General features: G+C 42.3%; 1 protein-coding gene across 1 annotated transcript in view; it reads right to left on the bottom strand.

Annotated features, from left to right (window-relative positions):
* Positions 1-20,501, bottom strand: part of LOC135541003 (potassium voltage-gated channel subfamily KQT member 2-like) — a 66,020-nt gene extending 45,519 nt beyond the window's left edge. Inside the window, 1 exon segment of the mRNA XM_064967150.1 lies at positions 20,197-20,501. Within this exon segment, the coding sequence (XP_064823222.1) occupies positions 20,197-20,501 (305 nt within the window).
* Positions 20,502-21,288: the final 787 nt, after the last annotated feature.

Raw genomic sequence — 21,288 nt, 5'->3', positions numbered from 1 at the left:
TATTATGTTCAAATCAACAACAAATATAGATTTCCAGGCACCTGCCCGTAAAGGGAAAACAGTATGGCCAAGGTTCCAAATGGCGCCCTACTCAACTATGTAGTGCACTATTCACCATATTCCCTATGTAGTGCACTACTCACCATATTCCCTATGTAGTGCACTACTCACCCTATTCCCTATGTAGTAAACTACTCACTCTATTCCTTATGCAGATCACTACTCACCCTATTCCCTATGTAGTACACTACTCACCCTATTCCCTATGTAGTACACTACTCAACCTATTCCCTATGTAGTAAACTACTCACCCTATTCCCTATGTAGTACACTACTCAACCTATTCCCTATGTAGTAAACTACTCACCCTATTCCCTATGTAGTGCACTACTCACCCTATTCCTTATGCAGATCACTACTCACCCTATTCCCTATATAGTGCACTGCTCACCCTATTCCCTATATAGTGCACTACTCACCCTATTCCCTATATAGTGCACTACTCTCCCTATACCCTATATAGCGCACTACTCACCCTATTCACTACTCAGCTCATTTACTTAATAAATCAAATGATAGGGGGAAAAAGTTTGAATAAAATCTGAAATCCCTGCTGTATCCATTTAATTTCCTAAGCGTATAGCCTTCTTTAAATGGGCAATCTGCGGTTCAAACAACAAAGCGGTAACCCTGCCTCTGTTTTGGTAAACAGCTGAGGGAGGGGACTGGAGAAATCTAACCCCTCAAGTTCATACAGAATCTGACCATCCATGAGATTAAATGTATTGTTTTAACAATGTTTTTTACTTCTTAATTCCTCTCTGTGATAAACATGTCCACCTTCAAAACTCATGCAAATAAGAATTATTCAACAGTCCGTGAGCTTTCACACCTCCCTTCAGCTGGAAACGGTGGAGTGGGGATTTGAAAGATGACTTAAAGATGTGGCTCATTCTGAAGGTAAGAGAAGCTGGCTGTTTGGATATTCCGAGCATGTGGCAGTATCTCTTGGGCACGTATCCACAAACACCTCAGATGTGCTTCGCCATGGAGTGTGATAGGTGTTGGGTCGACTCTGAGGGGTGTGTGTGTGTGTGTGTCGTGCAGGGTGACATTTCTGGAGGTTTTCTGGTTTTGACAGAGGCGTCTCTAACCTTTGAACTAACCTTTGATGTAACGTACAGGAGGCAGGCTGACACCTGTCAGCTGCTGCAGCAAGTTGCATCATTGGGTCTGTTTGTCTCCATGCACTGTGTGTTAGCACATTGCAACGTAGGCACAGCCTCAATTATGCAAACCCAAGCAGACACTGGTACAAATACTCAAATGTACGCACACACACTTAAAAATTGTGCCTGTCAAGTACTTGTCACCTACGTAATAACTGTCAACTCCGTAATGGCGTCTGTTTTGACACACTCGTCAAACACTTGAGCACACCTTTCTCCATACAAGTGGTTAATTGGTCACGTCTAATGCAGTGGTTTTCAACCGGTGTGCCGCTGCACACTGGTGTGCCTTGATCATTTTTTTTAGAAACGTGACCTGTGGAATGAATGTGGGATTTTGACTGGGGAACATCAGTGCCACTAGAAAGAATAGCAATCAGATAATACATTGAGTGGCACACATGGTTACATCTGGATTGTTGTTTCTTGTCCGGTGTGCTGGAGCTGTTACATTTGTATAATTTGAGGGGCACGCAAAACAAGCACAGTAATGTGTACAATCAGACTTAGCCTGTGAGAACCATTACCACAGGCAAGTCTGGTGATGCTTATCAGTACCACAGCATCTCCCATAGAAACAAAGGGAGAATGGCTTTGTGTCTGTGGTTGGATCTTTACAATGCAGACAACTGTCTATAGATCTTTCCGTTCAAAAGTAGGGAAAGTGGGGTGTTGAGCCAAAGTGAAAATTAATAATTTGACCAAATATTTAGGAAGACATCATAATTTAAAAAACCACATGGAAAAGTGGTAAGCAAGTTAGGTGAGAAAAAAATACGTTTTTCAACAAGTCTAATTAATTTTTTGTGTTAAGAGGTTTCATGATGCTTGTATCTAAACTTAAGTAGATAATTATAAGATTGTAATATACATAATTGTTCAATGTCATTTCACTTCTAAAATTTTCCACTTTACTAGTAATTGAAATGACTGGCAATATCAAAAAGTTTTGTTATAAATGATCCATCAACTTCAAAGAACGATGGAGATTAATTGGGTTTTCTGCCCATAATATCACTTAAGCTACTTTTTCCATTGCGTTTTACAGACATGTGAAAAGTAAGTGCACCCCCTGGAATGTTCTCTTTTTTAACATATTTGGACAGATGGATTTGTAATCTTCACTTCAACACTATTGACAGATAAAGGTAAAATAATTTAACAAATTACACTGAAAGATTATACTTTGCAATCATTTATTCATCTAAAAATCAACAGAAATGCGATTCCATAGTGGAGAAAAAATAAGTACACCTCTAGCTTCAATAGCTGTGTTGCCTCCTTCGGCTGAAATAACTTGTAACTGCCTATCAGTCTCTTACATCGACTGGAAGGTTTTTTACAGTACTGCTTCAACTGTGTCATGTTCGAGGGCTTTGTTGCATGCACGGCCCGCTTCAAGTCCCCCCACAGCATTTTGATAGGATTGAGATCTGGGCCATTCCATAACCCTTCATTTTTTATTTTTGAGCCATTCTGTCGTAGCTTTGCTTTTGTGTTTTGGATCATTGTCCTGTTGCAAGATCCATGTTCGGTTCAGCTTCAGCTTTTTGACAGATGGCCTCACATTTTCAAGAGTTCTCTGGTACAATAGAAGTCATAGTTGACTCAATGATGGCAAGTTGGCCAGGCCCTGAGGCAGCAAAGCAGCCTCAAACTATAATTCCACCACCTCCGTGCTTTATGGTCAGTATGAGGTTCTTCTGTTCAAAGGCAGTGTTCAGTTTTCGCCAAACATGACGTCTGGCATTGCGGCCAAACAACTCCACCTTTAACTTATCTGTCCAGAGTACATTGTTCCAGTAGTTTTGGTCTTTACTCAGGTGTCTTGATATTATTTTTTTAGAGCAGAGGCTTCTTCCTTCCTGACCTCCCATGTAGGAACGTTTGTGCAGTCTCTTTCTGACAGTTGACTCATGCACTTCAATATTGATTGTGGCAAGAGAGGCCGGTAAGATCCCTTGATGTCACCCTGTGCTACTTAGAGACTTCTATGATCATCTTTCGGTCAGCTCTTAGGCTGAATTTGGTGGGACGACCTGTCCTAGGTAGATTGCCAGTGGTCTGTAATTTTCTCCATTTGTCGATGATCTGTCGGACAGTGGAATGATGTACTTCAAATTGCTTGGAAATGGATTTGTAACCCCTGCCAGACTCACGGGCATCAATAATCGTTCTTCTGAGGGCTTTGGGTATGTATTTTGATCTTGGCATGATGTGTACCACACACCCATATAGTTAAGACCAAACCAGACCAGGTTTCTAATATTTATGGAAGTTTATCTATAATGATTTTCTAATAATTTGCACCTTTTTTTGGTGTACCTGATTTTAATTTTAGTCATTTTATGTCATGTTAAATGTAGGGTTGTACTAAATTTTCACAAAAGGAAAATGCATTTTGGTTTATTTTAATTGCATAACATTTTCAAAGTAAAACATTTGTTTTGTGATTTGTTAAATTGGGTTACCTTAGTCAATGAATGTGGGGATGTACATTCCAGGAGATGTACTTTTCACATGACTGTATGTCATTTATCTTTGTTTAGTAATATAATTTCTTGTTATTTTTGTTAAGATTAGTCATAATATTTCTCAATTTACATTGTCAACCAATCAGTCTGAGCTACCTGGTCTGTTCGCCAATTTTTTGCATAACTTCTTAGAACCATACAATTTTTCAATTCATCATCAACAGGTTCATACTTGGCAGTATTTGTAAAATTATTATTTCAAAGTTTTGACATAATAATTTTACAAATACTGCCAACGCTGCATCTGGATTAACTTTCCTCAAAAACATCAGACCAACATACATGTTTTACATCTTCAACAAACTAATCCTGAGAAAACATTTTGTTTGATCTCTTATAAATTACTTTAAGCCCAACTTTTGGAACTTTGTCTTTCCTTGTTATTGCCACAATGCCATGGTCACTACAGCCAATTGCAACTGATATTCCTTTGGAGCAAAGCTCTGCAGCATTAGTGGAGATATGATCAATACAAGTGGATGTCACAGATCCAACACTATTGGTATGCACTCTAGTTGGCTGAGTGATAATCTCTGTCATATTACAAGCATTAGTCACAGTTGGAAGCGTCCTCATGAGAGGACAGCTAGTCCCTAACCAGTCAATGTTGGGGCGGCAGGGTAGCCTAGTGTTTAGAGCGTTGGACTAGTGACCGGAAGGTTGCAAGTTCAAACCCCCGAGCTGACAAGGTACAAATCTGTCGTTCTGCCCCTGAACAGGCAGTTAACCCACTGTTCCTAGGCCGTCATTGAAAATAAGAATTTGTTCTTAACTGACTTGCCTGGTTAAATAAAGGTAAAAAATTAAAAAATAATAATAATTTTTTAAATGTTAAAGTCACCCAGAAAATAGACCTCTTTGTTCACATCAAACACATTATCGAGAATTGCACACAAATTATCCAAATACTGACTGTTAGCCATTGGTAGACTATAGCAGCACCCCAAAAGAATAGGCTTTAGATTAACTTTCAACCACAACACTTCAACAACATTTGACATGAGATCCTCTATAATATACAAGATAATAGCTCTGAACATATACAGTAACAACACCTCCCCCATAGGCATTCCTGTTTCTTCCGGAAATCATATATCCCTATATTGCTACTGCTGTATCATCAAAGGAATTATCTAAGTAAGTTTCAGAGATGGACAGTATATGAATGTTATCCAATGTTAGCAAATTATTGATTTCATGATGCTTATAAGTTGAGAAAATGTAAACGTTTTCATCCCAGGCGTAATGCAAGGCATTATCACTGGAAGATAAGGTAACAACAGGGCCTGTCCTATGTTAAATGTTTTTATATGTTTTTAAAGGTCCTATGTTTTTAAAGGTGTTACAGATGTGTTAAAATATTATTAAAATGATTAAAACATTGATCATGTTGAATTGCATTAAGGAAGTAAAGATAGTCATGGTTTTAATAGAGTCAGTTGTTTGTGCCAAGAGAACACTTTCTTTTGGACAAGCTATGTTTCTAAAACTAACGTTTACATGAATTCTGATTATTTCCAGGAATACACAACATGCTGAAATATATGTATATATCTTTGTTAAAGGAAGGATACTATACTGAACAAAAATATAAACACAACACGGAAAGTGTTGGTCATGAGCTGAAATAAAAGATTCCAGAAATGTTCCATACGCACAGAAACCGTATTTATCTAAAATTTTGTGCAGAAATCCCTCTTAGTGAACATTTCCCATTTGCCAAGATTATCCATCCATCTGACAGGTGTGGCATATCAAGAAGCTGATTAAACAGCATGATCATTACACAGGTGCACCTTGTGCTGGTGGACAATAAAAGGCCACTTTAAAATGTGCAGGTTTGTCACACAACACAATGCCACAGATGTCTCAAGTTTTGAGATAGCGTGCAAATGGCATGCTGATTGGAGGAATTTTCACCAGAGCTGTTGCCAGAGAATGGACCATAAGCCATTTTAGAGAATTTGGCAGTATGTCCAACCGGCCTCACAACCGCAGACCACGTGTAACCACGCCAGCCCAGGACCTCCAAATCTGGCTTCTTCACCTGCCGGATCATCTGAGATCAGCCATTTGGACAGCTGATGAAACTGAGGAGTATTTCTGTCTGCAATAAATCCCTTTTGTGAGGAAAAATTCATTCTGATTGGCTGGGACTGGCTCCCCAGTGGGTGGGCCTATGCTCACCTATGGCCCACCTATGGCTGTGCCCACCTATGGCTGTGCCCCTGCCCAGTCATGTAAAATCCATAGATTAGAGCCTAATATATGTATTTAAATTGACTGATTTACTTAAATGAACTGTAATTTAGCAAAATCATTGAAATTGTTGCATGTTGCGTTTAAATTTTTGTTCAATATATACATTGCCTTGCGAAAGTATTCGGCCCCCTTGAACTTTGCGACCTTTTCCACATTTCAGGCTTCAAACATAAAGATATAAAACTGTATTTTTTTGTGAAGAATCAACAACAAGTGGGACACAATCATGAAGTAAAACGACATTTATTGGATATTTCAAACTTTTTTAACAAATCAAAAACTGAAAAAATGGGCGTGCAAAATTATTCAGCCCCCTTAAGTTAATACTTTGTAGCGCCACCTTTTGCTGCGATTACAGCTGTAAGTCGCTTGGGGTATGTCTCTATCAGTTTTGCACATCGAGAGACTGAAAAATTTTCCAATTCCTCCTTGCAAAACAGCTCGAGCTCAGTGAGGTTGGATGGAGAGCATTTGTGAACAGCAGTTTTCAGTTATTTCCACAGATTCTCGATTGGATTCAGGTCTGGACTTTGACTTGGCCATTCTAACACCGGATATGTTTATTTTTGAACCATTCCATTGTAGATTTTGCTTTATATCATTGTCTTGTTGGAAGACAAATCTCCGTCCCAGTCTCAGGTCTTTTGCAGACTCCATCAGGTTTTCTTCCAGAATGGTCCTGTATTTGGCTCCATCCATCTTCCCATCAATTTTAACCATCTTCCCTGTCCCTGCTGAAGAAAAGCAGGCCCAAACCATGATGCTGCCACCACCATGTTTGACAGTGGGGATGCTGTGTTCAGGGTGATGAGCTGTGTTGCTTTTACGCCAAACATAATGTTTTGCATTGTTGCCAAAAAGTTCAATTTTGGTTTCATCTGACCAGAGCACCTTCTTCCACATGTTTGGTGTGTCTCCCAGGTGGCTTGTGGCAAACTTTAAACGACACTTTTTATGGATATCTTTAAGAAATGGCTTTCTTCTTGCCACTCTTCCATAAAGGCCAGATTTGTGCAATATACGACTGATTGTTGTCCTTTGGACAGAGTCTCCCACCTCAGCTGTAGATCTCTGCAGTTCATCCAGAGTGATCATGGGCCTCTTGGCTGCATCTCTGATCAGTCTTCTCCTTGTATGAGCTGAGAGTTTAGAGGGACGGCCAGGTCTTGGTAGATTTGCAGTGGTCTGATACTCCTTCCATTTCAATATTATCGCTTGCACAGTGCTCCTTGGGATGTTTAAAGCTTGGGAAATCTTTTTGTATCCAAATCCGGCTTTAAACTTCTTCACAACAGTATCTCGGACCTGCCTGGTGTGTTCCTTGTTATACTTACTTCCGGCGCCGACAGAGATGGCCGCCTCGCTTCGCGTTCCTAGGAAACTATGCAGTTTTTTGTTTTTTTTACGTGTTATTTCTTACATTAGTACCCCGGGTCATCTTAGGTTTCATTACATACAGTCGAGAAGAACTACTGTATATAAGATCAGCGTCAACTCACCATCAGTACGACCAAGAATATGTTTTTCGCGACGCGGATCCTGTGTTCTGCCTTACAAACAGGACAACGGAATGGATCGCATGCAGCGACCCAAAAAACGACTCCGAAAAAGAGGGAAACGTGGCGGACTTCTGGTCAGACTACGGAGACGGGCACATCATGCCCCACTTCCTAGCATTCTTCTTGCCAATGTCCAGTCTCTTGACAACAAGGTTGATGAAATCCGAGCAAGGGTAGCATTCCAGAGGGACATCAGAGACTGTAACGTTCTGTGCTTCACGGAAACATGGCTCACTGGAGAGACGCTATCCGAAGCGGTGCAGCCAACGGGTTTCTCCACGCATCGCGCCGACAGAAACAAACACCTTTCTGGTAAGAAGAGGGGTGGGGGTGTATGCCTTATGGCTAACGAGGCATGGTGCGATGAAAGAAACATACAGGAACTCAAATCCTTCTGTTCACATGATTTAGAATTCCTCACAATCAAATGTAGACCGCATTATCTACCAAGAGAATTCTCTTCGATTATAATCACATCCGTATATATCCCCCCCCAAGCAGACACATCGATGGCTCTGAACGAACTTTGTTTAACTCTTTGCAAACTGGAAACCATTTATCCGGAGGCTGCATTCATTGTTGTTGGGGATTTTAACAAGGCTAATCTGAAAACAAGACTCCCTAAATTTTATCAGCATATCGATTGCGCAACCAGGGGCGGAAAAACCTTGGATCACTGTTACTCTAACTTCCGCGACGCATATAAGGCCCTGCCCAGCCCCCCTTTCGGAAAAGCTGACCACGACTCCATTTTGCTGATACCTGCCTACAGACAAAAGCTAAAAAAAGAAGCTCCCACGCTGAGGTCTGTCCAACGCTGGTCCGACCAAGCTGACTCCACACTCCAAGACTGCTTCCATCACGTGGACTGGGACATGTTTCGTATTGCGTCAGATAACAACATTGACGAATACGCTGATTCGGTGTGCGAGTTCATTAGAACGTGCGTTGAAGATGTCGTTCCCATAGCAACGATTAAAACATTCCCTAACCAGAAACCTTGGATTGGTGGCAGCATTCGCGTGAAACTGAAAGCGAGAACCACTGCTTTCAATCAGGGCAAGGTGTCTGGTAACATGACTGAATACAAACAATGCAGCTATTCCCTCCGTAAGGCTATCAAACAAGCTAAGCGTCAGTACAGAGACAAAGTACAATCCCAATTCAACGGCTCAGACACAAGAGGCATGTGGCAGGGTCTACAGTCAATCACGGACTACAGGAAGAAATCCAACCCAGTCACGGACCAGGATGTCTTGCTCCCAGGCAGACTAAATAACTTTTTTGCCCGCTTTGAGGACAATACAGTGCCACTGACACTGCCTGCAACGGAAAAATGCGGTCTCTCCTTCACTGCAGCCGTGTTGAGTAAAACATTTAAACGTGTTTACCCTCGCAAGGCTGCAGGCCCAGACGGCATCCCCAGCCGCGCCCTCAGAGCATGCGCAGACCAGCTGGCTGGTGTGTTTACGGACATATTCAATCAATCCCTATACCAGTCTGCTGTTCCCACATGCTTCAAGAGGGCCACCATTGTTCCTGTTCCCAAGAAAGCTAAGGTAACTGAGCTAAACGACTACCGCCCCGTAGCACTCACTTCCGTCATCATGAAGTGCTTTGAGAGACTAGTCAAGGACCATATCACCTCCACCCTACCTGACACCCTAGACCCACTCCAATTTGCTTACCGCTCAAATAGGTCCACAGACGATGCAATCTCAACCACACTGCACACTGCGCTAACCCATCTGGACAAGAGGAATACCTATGTGAGAATGCTGTTCATCGACTACAGCTCGGCATTCAACACCATAGTACCCTCCAAGCTCGAAACCCTGGGTCTCGACCCCGTCCTGTGCAACTGGGTACTGGACTTCCTGACGGGCCGCCCCCAGGTGGTGAGGGTAGGTAACAACATCTCCTCCCCGCTGATCCTCAACACTGGGGCCCCACAAGGGTGCGTTCTGAGCCCTCTCCTGTACTCCCTGTTCACCCACGACTGCGTGGTCACGCACGCCTCCAACTCAATCATCAAGTTTGCGGACGACACAACAGTGGTAGGCTTGATTACCAACAACGACGAGACGGCCTACAGGGAGGAGGTGAGGGCCCTCTGAGTGTGGTGTCAGGAAAATAACCTCACACTCAACGTCAACAAAACTAAGGAGATGATTGTGGACTTCAGGAAACAGCAGAGGGAACACCCCCCTATCCACATCGATGGAACAGTAGTGGAGAGAGTAGCAAGTTTTAAGTTCCTCGGCATACACATCACAGACAAACTGAATTGGTCCACTCACACAGACAGCATCGTGAAGAAGGCGCAGCAGCGCCTCTTCAACCTCAGGAGGCTGAAAAAATTTGGCTTGTCACCAAATGCACTCACAAACTTCTACAGATGCACAATCGAGAGTATCCTGGCGGACTGTATCACCACCTGGTACGGCAACTGCTCCGCCCTCAACCGTAAGGCTCTCCAGAGGGTAGTGTGGTCTGCACAACGCATCACCGGGGGCAAACTACCTGCCCTCCAGGACACCTACACCACCCGATGTTACAGGAAGGCCATAAAGATCATCAAGGACATCAACCACCCGAGCCACTGCCTGTTCACCCCGCTATCATCCAGAAGGCAAGGTCAGTACAGGTGCATCAAAGCTGGGACCAAGAGACTGAAAAACAGCTTCTATCTCAAGGCCATCAGACTGTTAAACAGCCACCACTAACATTGAGTGGCTGATGCCAACACACTGACACAACTCCAGCCACTTTAATAATGGGAATTGATGGGAAATGATGTAAATATATCACTAGCCACTTTAAACAATGCTACCTTATATAATGTTACTTACCTTACATTATTCATCTCATATGCATACGTATATACTGTACTCTATATCATCGACTGCATCCTTATGTAATACATGTATCACTAGCCACTTTAACTATGCCACTTTGTTTACATACTCATCTCATATGTATATACTGTACTCGATACCATCTACTGTATCTTGCCTATGCTGCTCTGTACCATCACTCATTCATATATCCTTATGTACATATTCTTTATCCCCTTACACTGTGTATAAGACAGTAGTTTAGGAATTGTTAGTTAGATTACTTGTTGGTTATTACTGCATTGTCGGAACTAGAAGCACAAGCATTTCGCTACACTCGCATTAACATCTGCTAACCATGTGTATGTGACAAATAAAATTTGATTTGATTTGATTCATGATGCTCTCTGCGCTTTTAACGGACCTCTGAGACTATCACAGTGCAGGTGCATTTATACGGAGACTTGATTACACACAGGTGGATTGTATTTATCATCATTAGTCATTTAGGTCAACATTGGATCGTTCAGAGATCCTCACTGAACTTCTGGAGAGAGTTTGCTGCTCTGAAAGTAAAGGGGCTGAATAATTTTGCACGCCCAATTTTTCAGTTTTTGATTTGTTAAAAAAGTTTGAAATATCCAATAAATGTCGTTCCACTTCATGATTGTGTCCCACTTGTTGTTGATTCTTCACAAAAAAATACAGTTTTATATCTTTATGTTTGAAGCCTGAAATGTGGCAAAAGGTCGCAAAGTTCAAGGGGGCCGAATACTTTCGCAAGGCACTGTAATTCCCTTGATGGAGTGATGCTGAATGTAAAAAATGTCTCTCAACTTACCACACTGTCTGTCCTCTGAGACCTATTTTACCAGAACTATACATTTTTATTTCTATCAGAGATTTGCTGGACACTCTTTCACAGATAAAATAAAAAAATATATAATTTTCAGTATAGATCAGATGAGGGTCATTGCCACTAAAAACATAAGGAAAGGTTTAGGTGTGCCACAGAATTTTCTATCAAATCAAAGTGTACCACGGTTCAAAAAAAGGTTAGGAACCAGTGGTCTAAAGAATGAGTTGCAAGGCCAGACGTATTCTCGGAGGAAACAAGTCACGACGATTGAGCACTATCGTCACTCAGAGTTATTTTTAGCCTGTTTTACATCAGATGAGAGAACCACAAGTTTTGCATGTATGCATCATGTAGTATTAGTCTCCAAATAGGATGTGTAATTACAGCCTATCTTAGCACAAGCTGGCCTAGAATACATCCGCAGAAGTCTTTTAAGGATACAGCGGCATCTTGGACTAGAAAAGGACGATAAGGGTAGAAATCGAGGGCCCCAAGGCCTGTAATCATAGTGTCTCAGAGTAGGACTGCTGATCTAGGATCTTTTATGCCTTTTAAAGTCAGAATGAAAAAGAATGGGGACCTGACCCTAGATCAGCATAATGGCTTGACACTGGCAGTGGTAGCGTAGGCCTATTTTCAATTAATAACACATATTGGCCTTCTGAATAACTTGCTATCAATTTTTAGACTTTCCTTCAAGCCTTCAATTTGAACACTCCATGTAAATGCAGTCAGGGTTACCATAGCACCTAACGACCACATTCCCAACCAGCGTAACACAAAACCCACCAAGTCAGCATAGGCTTATTCCATCTTTAGGGATTCTGAACTCTCTGAATGGTTTTATGAAACCGAACAGTAATGGGGGAAACTACTCAGAAGCCGGCCACCCTTTTCTCCATCACAGTCTCGTCTTCTCGCTTCGTCTAGCGTCTTCTCGCCTCGTCTAGTGTCTTCTCGCCTCGTCTAGTGTCTTCTCGCCTCGTCTAGCGTCTTCTCGTCTAGCATCTTCTCGCCTCGTCTAGCGTCTTCTCGCCTCGTCTAATGTCTTCTCGCCTCATCTAACGTCTTCTCGCCTAACGTCTTCTCGCCTCGTCTAGTGTCTTCTCGACTCGTCTAACGTCTTCTCGTCTAGCGTCTTCTCGCCTCGTCTAACATCTTCTCGCCTCGTCTAACGTCTTCTCGCCTAACGTCTTCTCGCCTCGTCTAGTGTCTTCTCGATTCGTCTAGTGTCTTCTTGCCCTGTCTAGCGTCTCGCGTCGTCTAATGTCTTCTCGCCTCGTCTAGCGTCTTCTCGTCTAGCGTCTTCTCGCCTAGCGTCGTCTAGCATCTTCTCGTCTCGTCTAGCGTCTTCTCGCCTCGTCTAATATCTTCTCGCCTCGTCTCGTCTCGCCTCGTCTCACATCTCGCTTCGTCTAGCATCTTCTCGCCTCGTCTAGAGTCTTCTTGCCTCATCTAGCGTCTTCTCACCTCGTCTAGCGTCTTCTCGCCTCGTCTAATGTGTTATTGCCTCGTCCAGTGTCTTGCCTCGTCTAGCGTCTCGCCTCGTCTAGCGTCACGCGTCTTCTCGCCTCATCTAATGTCGCCTCGTCTAGCATCTTCTCGCCTCGTCTAGCGTCTTCTCAACCTCGTTAGCGTTGTGTTTATCGCACAACACTGGATAGGTTCCTCAATGGAACAATTGATGGCCTATCTGTGAGGAGTGACCGGCGGCTCTGAGGGGCAGACATGAAGATGTCATTCGAGCAGGGCAGCGTGTCTTGTTTGCACACAGCTTAGCCATAAACCTCCACCAAATTGACCAGTCCAAGCCACTGAACACACCTATGCAGTGCCAGGCACCCAGACACATGTACTGTATGTCAGTACAGGTGCACACCCATAGATGTACAACTTCGTACATAGTTCAAACACACACAGACAACTATAGAATAAAATATACTGTAAAACTACCAGTGGGACTTACTTAAGGCCTTTCAGCTATAATCCTTTAGAACTTGTTATAAGCCTTCATGAGCCTTTATAATGTATTATAATAAGGCTTATAATATGCTGTGTCTCTCTATGTAGGACATTTTCAACTGACTCAAAATGGCCAATATATAGTCAGGATCATTATATTATATTCTGGGTGGTTCGAGCCCTGATTGCTGATTGGCTGAAAACTGTAGTATATATATATATATATATATATATATATATATATATATATATATATATATTTTTTTTACCTTTATTTAACTAGGCAAGTCAGTTAAAAACAAATTCTTATTTTCAATGACGGCCTAGGAACAGTGGGTTAACTGCCTGTTCAGGGGCAGAACGACAGATTTGTACCTTGTCAGCTCGGGGATTTGAACTTGCAACCTTCCGGTTACTAGTCCAACGCTCTGACCACTAGGCTACCCTGCCACCCATATACCAGACCATATACCGTGGGTATGACAAAACATTTATTTGCACTGCTCTAATTACGTTGGTAACCAGTTTATAATAGCAATAAGGCACCTCAGGGGTTTGTGGAATATGGCCAATATACCACACAGCGTTGCTTCGTGCCTAAGAACAGCCCTTAGCCATGGTATATTGGCCATGTACCACACCCCCTTGTGACTTATCGCTTAATTAGAAAGTCTGAAATACATTATACCGGTTGGCTTTCAGTAAAGTGTTGCTACACTACAACCCTCATCCACAGGCTATTAGGCAAAGCACTGGGCGGAAGTGTCTGGGAACTAGATTACCACACTACAACCCTCATCCACAGGCTATTGGACAAAGCATTGAGGGGAAGTGTCTGGGAACTAGATTACCACACTACCACTTGTAACATAATGCATCTCCCTTGCAGTGGTGTAAATTATTTAATAAAACACTTTAAAGTACTACCTAAGTAGTTTTTGGGGGTATGTGTCCTTTACTTTTTTCTACATAAATGTTCCCTGACAACAAAAAGTACTTGTAACATTTTGAATGCTTAGCAGTACAGGAAAATGGTCAAATTCACACACTTATCAAGAGAACATTCTTGGTCCTCCCTACTGCCTCTGATCTGGCAGACTCACTAAGCATACATGCTTTGTTTGTAAATGATGTCCGAGTGTTGGAGTGTGCCACTAGCTATCCAACTATACATAAAAACTAGAAAATTGTGCCGTCTAGTTTACTTAATATAAGGAATTTTAAATGATTTATACTTTTCATTTTGATAATTAAGTGTATTTTTGCAATTACATTTACTTTTGATACTTAAGTATATGTCAAACCAAATACTTTTAGACTTTTACTCAAGTACTATTTTACTGGGTGACTTTCACTTTTACTTGAGTCATTTTCTAGATATTTTTTTATTTCACCTTTATTTAACCAGGTAGGCCAGTTGAAAACAAGTTCTCATTTACAACTGCGACCTGGCCAAGATAAAGCAAAGCAGTGCGACATAAACAACAACACATGAAATAAACAAACGTACAATAGAAAAGTCTATATACAGTGTATGCAAATGAAGTAAGATTAGGGAGGTAAGGCAATAAATAGGCCATAGTGGTGAAATAATTACAATAAAGCAATTAAACACTGGAGTAATAGCTGTGCAGAAGATGAATGTGCAAGTAGAGATACTGAGGTGTAAAGTAGCAACAACAAAAAATAACAATATGGTGATGAGGTAGTTTGGTGGGCTATTTACAGATGGGCTATGTACAGGTGCAATGATCTGTAAGCTGCTCTGACAGCTGATGCTTAAAGTTAGTGAGGGAGATATGGGTCTCCAGCTTCAGTGAATTTTGCAGTTCGTTTCAGTCATTGGCAGCAGAGAACTGGAAGGAAAGGCAGCCAAAGGAGGAATTGGCTTTTGGGTGACCAGTGAAATATACCTGCAGGAGCGTGTGCTAATGGTGGGTGCTGCTATAGTGACCAGTGAGCTGAGATAAGGTGTGCTTTACCTAGCAAAGACTTATAGATGACCTGGAGCTGTCATGTCTTATTATGTCTGTTCCTGTCCTTTCTCTTCACTCTGTCTCTCTCTGCTGGTCTTATTAGGTTACCTTCTCTTTCTCTCCTTCTCCAGCTGTTCCTCATCTCCCCTAACTACCTCGTTCACCCTTTCCCCACCTGTTCCCTTTTTTCCCTCTGATTAGGTCTCTATTTCTCTCTCTGTTCCTGCTACTTTCGGTGTCAGATTCTCGTTTGTGTTTCTCATGCCAGAAGCAAGCTATTGTCTCGTTTGCTTCCTCCTTGTCCTATCCTGTCGGAGTCTGCCTGGCAGGTGCATCCTGTACACTTCTAACTGTCTTTCGTTTGCACTGTGTCCAGTTCATCTGATGCTATGTGTGATCAGGTACCACTGTTCCTCTGTGACCCGCACCGACCCAGAGCGACCTGCAGCCTGTCGCCGCTACCCAGCTATTCTCCTCTGCTGCTAAGACGGGGACTCTCTAGCTATTCATCAGAGGGACTTTGTTTCATTTGTCACCCTCTCTGCGGGTAGTCTATTGTGCCATTGACAACGTCGGAAGAGGATCTATGCCATTCCTGTTTTCTCATTAAAAGAACTCTGTTTCTGTTAAACCGCTTTTGGGTCTTCACTCAAGTGTATAACAGGAGCCAGTGGGTCTGGCAACGAAACATAAATGAGGGCCAGCCAACGAGATCATACAGGTTGGAGTGGTGGGTAGTATATGGGGCTTTGGTGACAAAACGGATGGCACCTTGATAGACTGCATCCAATTTGTTGAGTATAGTGTTGGAGGCTATTTTGTAAATGACATCACCGAAGTCAAGGATCGGTAGGATAGTCAGTTTTACGAGGGTATGTTCGGCAGCATGAGTAAAGGATGCTTTGTTGCGAAATAGGAAGCTGATTCTAAATTTAATTTTGGATTGGAGATGCTTAATGTGAGTCTGGAAGGAGGTACCTAGGTATTTGTAGTTGTCTGGTTAGACTGTAAACTCTCCTTACAGACTCACATTAAGCATCTCCAATCCAAAATTAAATCTAGAATCGGCTTCCTATTTCGTAACAAACCATCCTTCACTCATACAGAACCGTCCAGAGTAGTGATACTAGACGGGCGGGCAGGTGCGGGCAGCGATCGGTTGAAGAGTATGCATTTAGTTTTACTTGCAATTAAGAGCAGTTGGAGGCAATGGAAGGAGTGTTTTATGGCATTGAAGCTCGTCTGGAGGTTAGTTAACACAGTGTCCAAAGAAGAGCTAGAAGTATACAAGACGGTGTTGTCTGGGTAGAGGTGGATCAGAGAATTATCAGCAGCAAGAGCAAGTTGCTGTGGGGGGTGCAGGGCAGTTGCCCGGGGTAGGGGTAGCCAGGTGGAAAGCATGGCCAGCCGTAGAAAAATGCTTATTGAAATATTCAATTATCGTGGATTTATATGTGGTGAGAGTGTTTCCTAGCCTCAGTGCAGTGGGCAGCTGGGAGGTGGTGTTCTTACTCTCCATGGACTTTACAATGTCTCAGAACTTTTTGGAGTTTGTGTAACAGGATGCAAATTTCTGTTTGAAAAAGCTAGCCTTTGCTTTCCTAACTGCCTGTGTATATTGGTTCTTAACTTGCCTGAAAAGTTGCATATCGCAGGGGCTATTTGATGCTAATGCAGAACGTCACATGATGTTTTTGTGCTGGTCAAGGGCAGTCAGATCTGGAGTGAACCAAGGGCTATATCTGTTCCTGGTTCTATATTAAGGTATCTTTACTTTTACTCAAGTATGACAATTGGGTACTTTTTCCACCACTGTTCCCTTGTACTTCGGTCCAGGTGGTTGACTGGTTCTGATAGTACCTTAGCCAATGGGAGTCACTGTTTTTAAGCCTCATTAGGCAGGCACTTGACCTACAGCCTTTTTGCCAGACGGATGATGTTGACATCCTGTCTTCACACCACTAAAGCTGCGATTAGGCCTTCTCAATGTTACCTTCAGGTTCCAAAGAATATATATATCATTTTTTACATGTTGGTCATTTTAGCAGATGCTCCTATCCAGAGCAGCTTACAGTCAGTGAGGGAAGAGGTAAATGATCTGAAATGAATCAGACTTTCGTTACATTATAACGAGGCTTCCCAGTGACACTAAATCAGCCCTGGTCTAAGCCATGGAAACACAAAAGGCAAGATCTTTAGGCCAAGCACCGGTGTAAAGATTGCATTGTTGGGTTAAGTGAGTCTCCATTAAAGATTTTAGAATCCTTATCGCTTTTGGGTGTTTTAAAAATAACAATACAAAAACATCTCAGATCTTTATATCACTCAAGGCTTTTATTGTGGATTCCATTCTCCCTCTCAATACAATTTGGTGTATGCTGGACACAATAGTCTGGAATACGGAGACTGCAGTAAAACCTCCCATACCCTTGACCATCTTCCATAATGCTGCGAGACAATCCCTTCTCTCTTCCTCCTCTCTCTTTATCACTGTTCTCATGTTGAAGGAGGAATTCCATTTGTCCCATTGTTATCACCCAGGCGGGGGTTAATGTTCCAGGCAGTCAGATGTAATTGTCAGTCTGGCAGGCAGTGCCTGGGTCTTATCAGACCTACTCAGGTGAGGTCATCATCTTCCCCCCTAATGACTCAGGTTAATCCGTAGAGTGTGGAGGCATCACTACCTCACACACAGCACAGCCCAGCACAGCCCAGCCCAGGACAGCCTAGCGCAGCCCAGTCCAACAAAGCGCAGCACAGCCCAGTGCAGCCCAGCATAGCCCAGCCCAGGACTGCCTAGCACAGTCTAGCACAGCCCAGGACAGCATTGGACAGTCTAGCACAGTCCAGGAAAACCTAGCACAGCCTTGGACAGACTTCCAAGCCCCTTGGTACCATAGCAGTTTCCCAGCCAGCACTGTAAACTAAACCATACCTCGACATAGGGTTGGTCACACCCAGTACGCATACACCCACCCACCCACCCACAACCACAAAGTACATAAGTGTTTATTTGGGCAACACAAAGGGGTAGGTCAGGGAAACATGTGTTCGGTCTGTGTAACACCAGTGCAAGCTGCAACACAAAGTTCAAGGAAACAAAAAAACAGTTAAGACTATTGTACATTCACAATTATTGTTTTTGGAATAGATAGAGGTTTTATGCTAGATAAAGGCCTGTTGTTTGAAGTGTCTTGTCGTGAGCTTGTCTGTTTAATAAAACTTCCATATTGACCATTTCACGCCTAGGCAGGTCAGCCCGGGTTCAAAATCTCAACACTGGAGAAAAATGCCAATGTATCTGAACCCACTAGCCTGTTTGCCAACTCTGCCAGTGTGACAACACCCATAGCAGTGACAAAACTTTTCATTTGTCTCGAATCAATGTTTTATGCATTCTCTGAATGATTCTGATCTGTTGTAAGTACCGTCCATTCATTTGCTAGGCAAAAGATAGTCATCCATTTCCGGGAAATAATATGTTGATGAGCCTATTACTGTGTTTGTTTATGAGGAGGAGAAAGAGAAACTGTACACTTCTTACTGAAAGTATAATGTGTTCCTCTATGTGAAGAAGAAAGCGAGAGAGAAACAGCATTATTGGATACAAGTAGGCCTACTTGATAAAAGCATACCGTGTTCGTCTATGTGAAAAAGAGATTGAAACTGCCTGTGGATGGGAATCTCATGTTTCTGACTGAGCCCACAACGATATTTATAGAGAAAACAGGACGTACTGTAAGTGATGGGGAGAAGGAGAGACAGAGTGTATAAATTATATATTAGACGAACCAACATGAATACAATCTAGGTCTGCGAGGATCCGCTGCTTTCTCATCCTTTTATGCTCAATGTTCAGAATTCTCCTCTGGTACAAAAAAAGATCCATACTCCATTGAAAAACAAATCAGAACAGACATAAAAATAAAAAGAACACCGTGATGCAATCATTTGGTTTGTATGGTAACATAGGTCTAATGTAGACTAGCTACATTGTATGTTTGCCTCTCAGAACAAATGCGGTAGTTTTCGAGATAAATGCAGTAGCTATCGGAGCTGTCCAGCTGCTTTTGGTGCTGAATTGAGAAAAGCCCTGAAAGGACTGCAGCAGTACGCTCAATTAGCTCAGTCTGAATCACATTACATCGACTGAGAGTAACCTAATAACTATGGTTAAAAAGGGAAATCCTGTCGTGACCGTAAAGCGTTGAAAATTCTTCATGAGACATCTGTGTGAATTAAGGAATTCACACCAATACATCATAGGCTTATGTTGTGATGTAAAAATGCACAGTCCACGTTCCTAAAAGCATGATCGCCTAGGTAGCCTATTGATTGTATTTTATATTGATAAAGTATGCTATGTCAACAACATAAACGAACCTTCACTTGGAAGAAGCAACTCGTGTTGATGTAATATTCGCTGTCAGACTCCAGGCAGGTAAGATTTTGTAAGGAGTTTTGCATAATTTGAATAACATTCCTAAACCACACTATAATTTCGTGTTTTCTAACCCTAGATTATATGCGATGGCATATTTCAATATGAAACTTCCAAGGTATTTATTTGCTCTGATATGAAGCAGGAATGATCTATTAAAATATTTTCAATATATAAAGTCTGAGGTAACTTCTCGATGCCAAGTAGTGGAAAAAAAGGAAAAAACAGCATATACCACATCCCATATAAAGTATGTGTATTTCGTAGGCTACATACATGGTAAATGAACAGAAGATGACGATATCAACATGATTTATGTGCGCGCCAAAGCTATATATTAATGCTGACTGATTGCACGCCCCACCACCATACCGCTACACCTCTGAATGAATCAGTCGTCTTGACATGTCTTCTCTGCCTATTTATAAAGAACAAACCAATACACAATGATTCAGGCGCTTTCACGCTTCCCGAGACATGAGTGTTGGAGGCTTGCTTTTAACCCATTTAAACAAATAGCCTAAAACAAAAACTTACACGTATGCGTGGTAAATAAATGCCCATCCTCTTGGTCTCTCCAAAACATTATAAAGAAAATTCTGCACTCTTCTGTAGAATGCATTTCTCTTTGGAGGCTTCGGTTTGCCAGAGAGACTGGATCTCTGTTTGCTAAGGATGCTGCCTCGCTTTGTTGCCTCGGCGTCGGCACCTGCTATGAGCAGCACCCCATCTCTGTTCAAATCCGTACTAGCCCCAGCTTCTAGCCCGACAAAGCCGACTTTTAGCTTTTTCTCCACAGCTGGACCAGGGTAAACCCCGCCTGTACCGGATTTCTTGACCATTCTGGCTAAATACTGTCATGGGGAGCTTGGAGTTGGAGATTTTTTTCGCCCTTTACCAGGTAGCAGCATTGCAGTGCTGGGCGTGTAGGATATGATCCTTAGAGCGCTCGCCCCTGCATGTGCGCGTGGCTGAGGATACCCTGCTTCTGAGAAGCCAATTGAAATGCAGAGAAGAATCTGCAATGAACACAATTTTCCTACTTTAGCGTTTTCCGTCCACCTGACAACAGAAAAAAGGAAAATATCCTACATTTTTATTATGACATAAACTAGGGAAAACAACACAATATATAAACAATGTAAACACTGGCACTCCATTGTTTGATTTGCAGTGTGGCCATGGGCTACAAACCAAAAATTAACACTGACTGTGGATAACCTATGCTCATTTGCCAATTGCAGAGTTCATTTTGATGGGGTCATTTTGTACATATTTAGTGGCTTTTCAATGTGCACATATTATTTCCTTGTTTCCTTCACCATATAAAAAAATCCATAACTGAATGAAACAGGCTATATTCAAGCAATAAGGGCCAGGAGGTGTTGTATACAGTATGGGCAATATACCACAGTGAAGGACTGTTCTTTGCATGAGGAGGCGGGACACAGCCCTTAGCCATGGTATATTGGCCATATACCACAAACCCCCAAGGTGCCTAATTGCTACCAATTGCTAATTGGTTACTAACGTAATTAGGCCAGTAAAACGTTGTTTTTTTTGTACATACCCATGTATACTTCTGATGTACCATGTCTTTCAGCCAATCAGCATTCAGAGATCAAACCA

This window comes from Oncorhynchus masou, chromosome 6, assembly GCF_036934945.1.
Source record: "Oncorhynchus masou masou isolate Uvic2021 chromosome 6, UVic_Omas_1.1, whole genome shotgun sequence".
In the NCBI taxonomy this organism is placed as follows: domain Eukaryota; kingdom Metazoa; phylum Chordata; class Actinopteri; order Salmoniformes; family Salmonidae; genus Oncorhynchus; species Oncorhynchus masou.
The sequence above is the reverse complement of the archived record's forward strand: the minus strand, read 5'-3'. Positions and strand labels throughout refer to the sequence as shown.